The 12,356-nt window shown below is 38.1% G+C and overlaps 1 protein-coding gene across 2 annotated transcripts in view; it reads right to left on the bottom strand.

The window, feature by feature from the left end:
- LOC111143841 (minichromosome maintenance complex component 6) overlaps positions 1-12,356 on the bottom strand; it is a 33,892-nt gene that overhangs the window by 20,424 nt on the left and 1,112 nt on the right. For both annotated transcript variants that reach the window (XM_022497785.1, XM_022497794.1), the window contains exons 2-7: positions 10,047-10,193; positions 8,256-8,366; positions 6,681-6,930; positions 3,302-3,467; positions 2,875-3,020; positions 1,700-1,850 (exon numbers count right to left, since the gene is read on the bottom strand). In XM_022497785.1, coding sequence (XP_022353493.1) covers positions 1,700-1,850; positions 2,875-3,020; positions 3,302-3,467; positions 6,681-6,930; positions 8,256-8,366; positions 10,047-10,193 — 971 coding nt within the window. The remainder of the gene's footprint in view (positions 1-1,699; positions 1,851-2,874; positions 3,021-3,301; positions 3,468-6,680; positions 6,931-8,255; positions 8,367-10,046; positions 10,194-12,356) is intronic.

Here is a 12,356-nt window from a genome sequence, read left to right as displayed (position 1 = left end):
TACAAGCTGTTTATGAATCCAATATAAGAAGGAAATGTACAGTAAAAAAACTGGATCTTTAAAAATGTGCTTTTAAAAAACCATTTTTTCTATGCTAATTATTATGAATTTTTGTGAATTCTATCAACTAAGCACTGGGCGCATTTATAAAAACCACCCCTTAAAAGCAGGAAAAAAAAAATCCGTTCCACAAACAAAACTTCTCTGACTTATGATCTTTGAAACAAGTGTGTTGGGAGGCATCATGGTTTTTAAAGAGTATACAAATTCTTTCATGTTTTTCACTTGAAAATAGAGCTTAAGTTTCCTCTCTTTAGGAGTGGCTGGACTTCATAACTTGCTTCTAAAAAAGAGAGCACACTGATGAAGTGAGGGTGTGTAAATTCTGACTAGGTCCTAAGCATTTTATTTCCTCCCTGCTTTGCTCTCCTGGATGCCTATCTAGAGGAAGCCAGCTGCTGTGTTGTGAGAACACTAAAACAGCCCTATGGAAGAGATTTATGTGGCAAGGAATTGAGCTTCCAACTAACAACTAACACTAACAGGTAAGTCCTTCAGCCTCGTAAAACTTTCAGATGACTGAGCCTCCAGCTGATGTCGTAGCTGCATCCTCATAGAAGACTGAGTAAGAAACCACTCAGCCAGAACCACTCAACTAAGCTTCTCTCAAATTCTGACCCAGACTGTATGAGACACTATTTGTTGTTTGAAGCCACCAAGTTTTGGGGGTAATTTGTTATGCACCAATAGATTAATTTCTGGGGGGGGGTTAGAAGTAGAGGCAGATCAAAATCTGGACACCTACTCAATTAAGAGAGGACACTCTAAAATCTATAGGATTATTAACATAAAGGATTTCAGTTCAAGTTCATTGGCCAGATATCTAAATAGAAAAAAAGTTACATTTAAATAGTTAAATATACCTAAGACAAACACCCATAACCCTATGAGTTCCTGCCGTAACTCCAATTCAGTATGAAAGATGGAAAAATTTAGTCATATCCTTCAACACACAAAGGGGATTAAGTGATGGTGAGTAACTAGCAACCAAGAGCCAAGGAAACATAAAGGAAGATATCAGTGAAGGTACAGACACAGTACATATAACCAAAAAATATCACGAAATCTTCTTGGGAAAAAAAAATCAGCATATTAATCTAACATATTAAAATATACTGAAGTATAGTTCTACCCTAAAGCCAGAAAAAGAAGCCTAACTGAACTTTTCTCTTTTTAAAAAATCATGGTAAAATATACATAAAATTTACTATGATTTTTAAGTGTACAATTTAGCAGAATTAAATACACTATGTTTTGTAACCACCACCCTTATCTATCTCCAGAACTTTTCATTATCCTCAAGAGAAACTTTATCCTTGAAACCCTAACTCCTCATTTCCCTCAGGTAACCTTTTCCCCCACAGGCAACCTCTTTCTACTTTGTGTCCTTATGAACTTGCCTATTCTTGGTATCTCATTTTAAGTGGAATCATGTAATATCTGTCCTTTTGTAAATGACTTTAATACCCCTTGTAAGTCCACTAAAAAATCTTTTCATCTGATTTATGTGCTGTAAGAAATAATTTATTGCTGTTTTTAAAAAAATTTAAGTTCTAGTATAGTTAATATAATATTCCTTGCTATTTCTTAATCATCATTTTGATTTTAATTTTATGTCACAAATGGAAGGAACTCTTACCATGTATGGTAGGGAACAGGCTGGTACAAAGATTGTGGTACAGATTTTTATCCTGACTCATTTCAAACACTTTCTCCCACTCCTTCACAGTCATTTGGTTCTTAATGCTCTCAGCGGTCTGTTCCTCATCTCGGAGCTCTTTCCCTCCAAACTGAGGGGTGGAGAAGAAAGGAAAACATACTTGCATGGGAACAGTCAAAGTAAAGTGAAACATAAAGAGCTTCACTACAAACAAAAAAATAGCCTGGGAGGTTATTCAGAGTCTGTTGACTACAAAAGTTTTAAAAAAAAATCCCCAAACTAGTAGGGCCTAAGTTAATCAAGATATTGAAGAGTTTGTCACTTGTCCAGTGAACTGAAAACGAAAAAGCTGACACCGTTTTAAACTGCTATCTAAATGAATCTGAATCCTCAAGAGATGAGCCATAATAAAATGTTAATCACCGATATGAACATAAAGTAACATAGTATTATATTCACCCTTCTTCTTCCAATACTGGTCTATTTTCCAAACTTTTTCTCACTGCTTTCCCACTGAGGACACAGAATCAAGTTCTATACAACTACAATACCAGGAATCCATCACTCACAGAAAGTCACTTTACTTTTCAGATCACTAAATTTTTCTATTTGTACTTTCTCCAGAAGCATGATAAGCAACCATGGCAATCAAAAAACAATAAAATTATACCATGAATATAATCTCTTATCAACGTTCTTAAGGCATTGAACTCTTAAACATGAAAACAAACAGGTTTTTCCTCAAGGTCAGAAAGACATGAAAAGATCTGGTTTTAAAACTAAAGAATCAGGGGCACCTGGGTTGCTCAATTGGTTAAGCAACTGCTTTCGGCTCAGGTCACGATCTCAGGATCCTGGGATTGAGCAGGCTCCCTGCTCAGTGGGAGTCCGCTTCTCCCTCTCCTACTGCTCCCCCATGCTTGTGCTCATTCATACTCGCACACGCGCTTTCTCTCTCGTGTGTGCTCTCTCGCAAATAAATAAAATCTTAAAAACAAAAACAAACAAACAAAAAACCCAACACAAAAACTAAAGAATCACCCCCACCCCAACCAATAACACTGACTAGATAAAACTCAGTAGTTTCAGAAGCCTATATTGTGGCAGCCTCAAGGGAGGTCTTTCTCAACCTTTGCTATTCTATTAAGACTCACCCTTGGGTTGGTGGGTGCAACACAGCAGGCAAGAAAGACCAGCCTGTATGAGAGATCCCTAACACCAAGAGCCCGCAGTCCTCGAATGCCTTCTGTCTCATATCCATCAACACCACTTACACGGGAATTAGTTTCTGCACGTGCTCCTGAAAGAACAAACAAGAGTTTGTTTCACAGCTCAAATATCAAAGGTGCTGAGAATCAAAATTCCTTAAATAAACAAAACCTATAAATCCAAAGATTTCATTTAGGCATTGAAATTTTTCAGAACAGTACTTTTTGAGGCAAAACCAATTTGTCTCTATTCTTATCATACTTCCTTGCTCACCCTAATGGGTAGCCAAAAATAAGACAAGATTCAAGAAGCTGAATGTTCTGTAGTTTTAGGGAATGAGAATTTGTTAGATTTGAGCTGAAGATTACTGACCTGGTATGCTAAGCTTAGAGACATCAGGCACAACAATGAGAGTCCCTGTAAAGTCACACTTGTCACCAGCTTGAGCTGACTCCACAGCTTCAGCTCTCAAGATCACTTCTAAACTTCGGGGGATACTCCCTCGAGGAAGCTCTGCTTGAGTCTCTTGAATACGAACCTGTAACAATGGCCAAGAAGAAGAGATTATTTTTCAAATATCATATAATCTAAATTAATGCCACAAATATCAACATATTCCATACTCTTAACGATTTGCAGACTTCTGACATTGGCCAAAATTCATCTTAAAAATTCTCTATCCTAATACTCCTTCCAGTTTGGTAAGAGATAACACCTATTTAAAAACTTCACCTTTGGAGGCACCTGGGTGGCTCGGTCGGTTAAGCATCATCTGCTTTCAGCTCATGATCCTAGGACCCTGGGAACAAGTCCCACATTGGGCTCCCTGCTCATCAGGGAGTCTGCTTCTCCCTCTCCCTGTGTGTGCACACTTGTGCTCTCTCTCAAATAAATAAATATATCTTTAAAAACAAAAACAGGGGCATCTGGGTGGCTCAGTCAGTTAAAGGCTCTGCCTTCAGCTCAGGTCACAATCCCAGGGTCTTGGGATCGAGCCCCAAATTGGGCTCTCTGCTCAGCAGGGAGCCTGCTTCCCCCGTCTCTCTCTCTCTCTCTCTCTCTCTCTGCCTGCCTCTCTGCCTACTTGTGATCTCTGTCAAATAAATAAAATCTTAAAAAAATAAAAATAAAAACAAAAACATAAACAAAAAAACCTTCACCTTTAGTAGGAGTGTCTGGGTGGTTCAGTTGGTTAAGTGTCCGACTCTTGATTTGAGCTCAGGTCCTGAGCTCAGGGTCACAAGATTAAGCCTCGCATTGAGCTCTGCACTCAGCACCACTCAGCATGCAGCCTGTTTGTTCTTCACCCTCTGTTCCTCCCCTCACTTTCACCCTCTCTCAAATAAGTAAATAAAATCTTTTTTTGGGTTTTTTAAAAAAAGGTTTTGTTTATTTATTTGACAGAGAGAGAGCAAGAGAGGGAATACAAGCAGGGGAGTGGGAGAGGGAGAGGGAGAAGCAGGCTTCCCGCAGAGCAGGGAGCCCATGTGGGGCTCAATCCCAGGACCCTGGGATCATGACCTGAGCCGAAGGCAGACCCTTAATGACTGAGCCACCCAGGTGCCCCATAAATAAAATCTTTAAAACAACCAAAAAATCCTTCACCTTCAGTAGACTTATCATGATGAACACTGAGTTAATATGTGGAACTGTTGGATCGCTATATTGCACACCTGAAACTAATTAAATACTATGTTAACTACACAGGAATTAAAATAATAAAAAATTAAAACTTCACTTTTACTCTCATTAAAAAATGTTTTCTGCAGGGCATCCGGGTGACTCAGTCGTTAGGCCTCTACCTTCGGCTCAGGTCATGATCCCAGGGTCCTGGGATCGAGCACTGCTTTGAGTTCCCTATTTGGTGGGAGGCCTGTTTCTCCCCCTCCCCTTGCTTGTGTTCCCTCTCTCGCTGTCAGTCTGTCAAATAATTCAATAAAAATCTAAGATTAAAAAAAAGGTTTTCTGGGACGCTTGGGTGGCTCAGTTAAACATATGCCTTCAGCTCAGGTCATGATCCCAGTGTCCTGGGATCAAGTCCCACATTGGGCTCCTTGCTCAGCAAGGAGCCTGCTTTTCCTTCTGACTGCCACTCCCTTTGCTTGTGCCGTCTCAAGTAAAAATGAAATCTTAAAACAAAACAAAAAAAATGTTTTCCTCCTTGCTCAAACTATGTAGTTAAATTTCTGCTCTGTTCGATTTTCCTCCACATTTTTGGGGGAAACTTTATGAAAAATTTCACATACTTTATACATGCTACCTCAACACTACTGTTGGTATTACTTAGACACATATATTTGAAAGATATATTTGAAAGATAAATTTCTACTGTATTTGAAAGATGTTATAAAAATCAAGATACTTCGCCCCTAACTACTTTAGCACTCATCCCCTAGAAATAAGACCATCTCTTGGTCTGTTATTATCTAGTCCATCCTTAAAATTTCCTCAATTGTGAATAATGTCCTCGATTACAACTGTTTGTTTTTTTCCAAACCAAGACCCAATACAGATTTACACTTGTATTTGGTGGTTGTATCATGTTCTTTTTCAAATAAAGTACCTCTTATCCAGAGTTGTTGGTAGGATATATGCTTTATATAAACTAAATCCTAGATTGATATTAAAACAGTAAGTAAGGACTAAAAACTGAAGCTAATATTAATTATTTTAGTCTGGTACTAATTCCCCCATGCTTGAATGCTTGAGGTGCTGCAACTTTTCTTTCCCTATGTCTATCACAATTATAGAGTCCTGTGGGGACCTGAGAGGCCCTCCACCCACAACCTTCATTCTTTTGCTACTATCCAACTCTCGCCCATGTAACTACAACTGCCTAATTATTAGTCTCTTGTTATATACTACACACCAATGTCCTATTAATCTTCCTTTAAAAAAGAAAAGTTCATATCTCCTGAAAATATATTCCCCTTGTTTATCAAAATAGGTCCAAATTTCCCAACCTGAGATTTTAAGGCTCTGAGAACCTCCATGCCTCACTCCAAATCATCCCTCAGATGATTTCCTATTTGGCTCCTCTACTTCAATCATGATAATCTTCACGGCTATCAAGAAACATGTCCATTTCTGCCTGTCCTTTTATTCATGCATTCCTCTCTCACCAACAACGTGAGGTCTTAAAACAACAAGTTTCCACTTCTTCAAAGTTTTATTAACACTAGTTCTCATTCTTCTTCATCATCATCATCACCATCATGTTTACTATTTATCATCATGTTTACTATTTATTCTCTGACAAATACATTTTGTCACAGTCTGAAGGTGCTTCCAATCCAACTTATTAAAGGTTAAAACACATTTATATATTGGTAATTAGAATTTGCATTAAGAATTTTGGGTTTAGGGGCGCCTGGGTGGCTCAGTGGGTTAAAGCCTCTGCCTTCGGCTCAGGTCATGATCCCAGAGTCCTGGGATCAAGCCCCGCATAGGGCTCTCTGCTCAGCAGGGAGCCTGCTTCCTCCTCTCTCTCTCTGCCTGCCTCCCTGCCTACTTGTGGTCTCTGTCAAATAAATAAATAAATAAATAAAATCTTTAAAAAAAAAAAAAAAAAAAGAGTTTTGGGTTTAAAAAAAAAAGTTTTGGGCTTAAATCTGTAGTCACATATAATGATCCTCCACTTACATAAAAACCAAGACTAACATCACCTAAATAAGCTTATGATAACTGCAAGTTCCTAGAGATGAATTATTACCATAAACTGAATCTGAAATAAACAGAAGTTAATACATACCTTTTGGAAATCGACAAATCTTGATTTATTTGTATCCAACAAGAACCTCCTTCTGTTGGCACACACTGGATTTCGGCAGATGTTCGGCTGTGTGTATTTGAACTGCTGTTCTACATCCTTGATCACCGTCTGACAGTCCAAGCAAAGGAATGTTCCACTCACAAGCTCTGGGTGAACGGGATGAGTCCGTACCACCTGCCCACTGATGCGAGTGAGCAAACCAATTCTGGATGAGGTGAGTTCTCGAATTCTGTTTAAAGACAGATAATAAATATTCATTTCCAACCTAAGAAATGTTTCCATTTTAATGAGAGGGTATTCAAAGATAAATTTATGTTAAAATAAACAAAAACAACAAAAAACAAGAAGGAATTCTTTGGACTCTTCTCCAAAAATGATTTAGTCAATGTGCCCATCCCTAAATAAGACAGTATATGCATTCACAGCAAAAAACATTAATATGAAAACTAAATAAAGACACCAAAGCAATGAAATTACAATTATAAAACAGATGATCCCATTTTATTTTATATGCAAATGTTCTCTGCTTACCTACAATTTCTAAACAATCATGTATTAGTTTCACAGTAAAGTTATCATAGGAAAGAAATGGTATACTGAGAAGTTCAGAAACACTTCCTTTATATCACAAACTCATTTTACATTAAATAACTTATTAATTTCACAAATAATTTCATTAGTGTAAGTTTTCAAAGTATCACTTCAATTTCTCCCAGCAAATTTATTCTTTAAATAATAACTGCTAATGAGAAAAAATGTTTTAAAGTTATGCCATTTAAGCTCTGACAAAAATTTCCAGAGATTCATGTATCTCTGTGACTGTTCTCAGTTTTCCTATTTTCTCACTTGATTGATTTTTTTTTTTAAGATTTTATTTATTTATTTGTCAGAGACAGAGGGAGAGAGAGCGAGCGAGCACAGGCAGACAGAGTGGTAGGCAGAGGCAGAGGGAGAAGGAGGCTCCCCACCGAGCAAGGAGCCCGATGTGGGACTCGATCCCAGGACGCTGGGATCATGACCTGAGCCGAAGGCAGAGGCCTTAACCCACTGAGCCACCCAGGTGTCCCTCACTTGATTGATTTTTCCCCAGATGTCCCCTGAAAGGCATCCTGAAATGCGATAATCCCCAGAAATGTCTTTATTTAACTTACTTCCCATTCCATCTCTCTAGAAAAATGTATTTCTCCAAAACCAAACTTTCTAGATAACTAAGCCTAACTCTTTACACATGTAAGACAAAACCTGTGGGAACCTGGGTGGCTCAGTCGATTAAGTGTCTGCCTTTGGCTCAGATTATGAACCTGGGGTCCTGGGATTCTGCCGGGCTCCCTGCTCAGCTGGGAGTTGGCTTCTTCCTATCCCTCTGCCCCACCTCCCTGTTCATGCTCTCTCTCACTCACTTGCTCTATCTCAAGTAAATAAATAAAATCTTAAAAAAAACAACAAACAAACAAGCAAAAGCACCCAACAACTAAACCTCCTGAGTTTTTTAATCATTAAGTGATGCCTATACTGTTTGGTGAATTCCTGTTCTTCCAAAGAAGCGTTTCTTACTTGTGTCTTGTAGGTAGGTCTTGGAATGCAACATAAAAATCCTTGGCAAGAGGAATCTCTTTTCGGTCTTTGACAAAGTTTTTCAAGGCCCGACATAAGTAAGGGTAAACTCTGAAAAGCAAACAAATGAACAAAAAACACATGTCATCTTCAAGAGGACTACCAAGGCCCAGGCCCCCTTTACCTTCCATGTTTACAAACAGCTGAGACTAAGCAATTTCATCTGGCTACAACCAAGCCTTAAAATTTTTTAACTATGCAGAACACTTCTATTGTCTAGTCTAGGTTTATGAGCCTCTTCCAATCCTCTCCTATCCCACCACAAATCTAAGACAAGAAACACAGAAGATAAAATGTTATACCCAAATATCCACTATCTTTAAATTAGCATTTAGTACCGACGCTGTAGGTAACTCCAAGATGAATCTACCTGAACAATCTAGGTGGCTTATAATCCAGCAAGACAGTCTCTCATTTGATGCAAGGCCTGGTATATTTTTCTAGGTATAATTCTTGATGGATAAGAAATGGATGAAGGGAGAAATCTGTGTACTGACATGAGAGGAAACTGGCAGAAAAATACTACTTGATTGATTAGACTGAAGTGTCTTGATACACATTCCCAGTAGTTGTTGCAGCTTGGTTTGTTTAAGCAGTGGGATCTGGACGTCTTCTGAACAATGAGCTACCTTTAGGAGACACAACTGCTACATGCCCTGTGCATGAGGTATGAGTACAGGTGTTTCTACAACCAGCCTGGATTTTCTAGCTCCCTCTCACTTGTCAATACAACTTTTCCTGCTGTGCATTCTCACAAAACTTGGCTGCTTACCCCTGCAACCATTCCTGATGATCAGATATAACTAGAAACACTGAAGTCCTCCATCTCCCAGCCCACCACGTAAAGGAGTAGGGCTGTCTCTCATTACTTCTGGGTCTTCATTTTTCTTTCGCAACTGTCCACAATGTTTATTTTAACCTGGTTTTATTTATACAGATTGTCACATTTATTTAATCCAAATGCTGACAACGATTTGTTTAAAGAGAAGGTTCTAATTAAAAATAAAATGAAAGCCTAAATTATTGTCTAGTTTCTGTCCAAAAGAAATACCGTTCAGCTATTAAAATGTTTTCAAGGGACTTTATATGGTATGGAAAATTATGTTTTACTATTAAGTGAAAGGGCAGGAGACTGTATCTACAGTATGATCTCAATAGTTACATATACCAAAAATAAAACAAAATGTGCCAGAAGATCCTTGGGAAACTCCCCATTTGCAGATCTGCTAATGATGGTTATCTATGGATGGTGAGAATATATATGTAATCCCACTATCTGTAAATATGTATGTATTCCTTCTATTTAACTCTACTTTCTAAACTTCCTGCAACATACACATTACTTTTATAATCAGAAGAAAATTAAGCTTTAAGAACAATGTCATTACTTTAAAAAGACACCCCTGATCAAGAATAGGATCCACACATTTTCTCAAACACCTATTCCTGGGGGCAAGAAAAAGAATCAAATGAACACAGTTGTCTGATAGAAAGTAAGTGGTCCTCTGAAAACTTGGGAAAACTACATAGAAAGCACAGGTTTTCAACATTTGCATGTGAAAAATATTCAGCTCCACAAAGGCCTAAATTAGTTCAGCTAAAATGACCACTGGCTGTATCAAAGCATGTCTGTTGACAGCTGGCTTCTGCCTCACAAATGAACACTTGCAGTCCCAGAAGAGCTGGATTCACAGGCTCCATGCCTATTTAAAGTAGATTAATACCCCATACCTATAGAACTCTTCTTGAATGGTGGTAGAAAGTTGTTGGTTAAATTGCTCCAGGTCCACAAAACTCACAACCAACGTGTTCCTCTCAGGACGAATGAGCTCTTCTGCTAACTGCAAGTACTTAATTTCTCCATCACTGTTCTGGAACCTGCAGGTACATGCAAGTCAGATTTAATTTAAGAATTAGGAGGTAAAAAGAACAATCTAAATGTCTGATAATTCAGTGTATTGGTTAAAATTCATCAGCTTTAGGGTCAGACAGGTTCGCCTTACAAACTGTGTAACTTGGGGCAAGTTACTTATACCCCTTTCTTGAGGAAAAAAAATAATAAATTAGGACATTGCTTTATCTCATAAGATTACTGTGAATTTTAAACGAGAATGCCTGTAAAATTGCTTTGCCCAGAACACAGGAAAACTAGGCCTTCAGATTTTAATCTGCATTTCCTAATTTAATATTTTCTAATAAAATATTCTAACTATTCTTTTATTATTGTCACAGATAATTAAGATTGGAAAATATTAAACCAAGAAATGTAGGTTGAAATCCAAAGATTCTGTTTCTATAGGGAAAACTACAGACTAGTTGTTAATTTAAAAACATGAATAAAAATACAGAGATGAGGTGCTTCATTGCCCAAATTCTCAGGAAAACAGAAACATCTATACATGCAACATAAAGGATTATCACAAACATTTTTGCTTTTTGTTCTTTTAACATAAAATGCAGATTCATTTTGAGGCAAAAGTCAATTCCTTCTTCAAATATAGCATGTTCTGTTAGATACATACTAGACATCTACCTGCAAAGCATTATGCCAGACACTTTAAGCTAAAAATGACAGTGTTGTTTCTGCCCTAGAATTGACACAGGAGACACTCCTATTAAAGAGAGGTAACAAGACAACCCAAACGTTCACAACAAATGAGTAAAGAAAATGTATACACACACAAAGAACACTGTTCAGCCTTTAAAAGTCTGCTATACGTGTCAACAAAAATGAGCTCTGAGGACATCACACTAAATGAAATAAGCCAATCACAGAAAGACAAATACTGTATGTTCTTACCCATATGAGGTATCTAAAATAGTCAAACTGATAGAGTCAAAGTGGAATGAGGGTGGCTGGCTGTCTGGCTTAGTTGGTAGAGCATGTGACTCATGATCTCAGGGTTAGGAGTTCAAGCCCCAGGTTGGGTGCTGAGCTTACATTAAGTAGAAAGATAGCAGAATGGTGGTTGCCAGAGGCGGGAAATGGGGAGGTACTAATCAACAGGCCTAAGGTTTCAGCCAAGTAAGACTGAATAGTCAAGCTTTAAGAGATTTACTGTTTAACACTGTACTTATAGTCAATGGTAATATATTAAAATTTGTTAAAAGGGTAGATCTCATGTTAATTGTTCCTTCCACAATAAAATCAGGGAAAAAATGGAGGTACAAGAACTATGCTGTGGGACTATAAACTAATTCTGCCCAACAAGAACATCTAGAAAGACTTCCAAGCATTTTTTTTTAAATTTTAAAAAAGATTTTATTTATTTATTTGACAGATCACAAGTAGGCAGAGAGGCAGGCAGAGAGCCCAATATGGGGCTCGATTCCAGGACTCTGAGCGGAGGGCAGAGGCCCCAACACTCTGAGCCACCCAGGCGCCCCAAGACTTCAAGAATTTAAAAGGTGACATTGGAATTCAGCCGTGAAAGACCTTGAGAATTTGAAAGAAAACAAACATTAACTGAGGACCTTTGCAATATGGTGTGGTGGTCGGGTGGGGTTAAGTAAGGGATTTACATGCAAGATGAAGTGACTGACAGGTAGATGTAAGTTACTCTACAGAGATAATGGAAAATGGTACCTTAGGAGCATAAGGGAAAAACTGACTGGTGCTGACTGAAAGGCTTATAGGGTTTCACAACGGAGTTGTGAGTCTTTAGCTGAGCTTTGAAAAATGAGCTGTCAGGCAGAGGTAGGGAATGTAAATTAAATTACTGTTTTAAATACATCAGAATTTCGTAAGACAGCAGAATTATTCACAGTAGTAAAAGTGTGGAAACAATCCAAAAGTCCATGGATGAATGGACAAAAAGTGGTATGGGCATACAGTGAAATATTCAGCCTTAAGAAGAAATTGACACACACACATAAAGAAAAGAAACTGACACATCCTGTTTACATGGATGAACCTTGAAGATAACATTATGGTGGAATAAGCAGGTCACAAAAGGACAAACACTGACTCCAAGTATATGAATGAGGTTCCTAGAATAGTGACATTCATAGTAAGGAGAAGGGTGGTTCCTAGGTGCTGGG

This window comes from Enhydra lutris, unplaced genomic scaffold (genome assembly GCF_002288905.1).
Source record: "Enhydra lutris kenyoni isolate GAN:26980312 unplaced genomic scaffold, ASM228890v2 scaffoldscaffold1, whole genome shotgun sequence".
Classification (NCBI taxonomy): Eukaryota; Metazoa; Chordata; class Mammalia; order Carnivora; family Mustelidae; genus Enhydra; species Enhydra lutris.
This window is presented reverse-complemented; position numbering and strand designations above follow the sequence as displayed.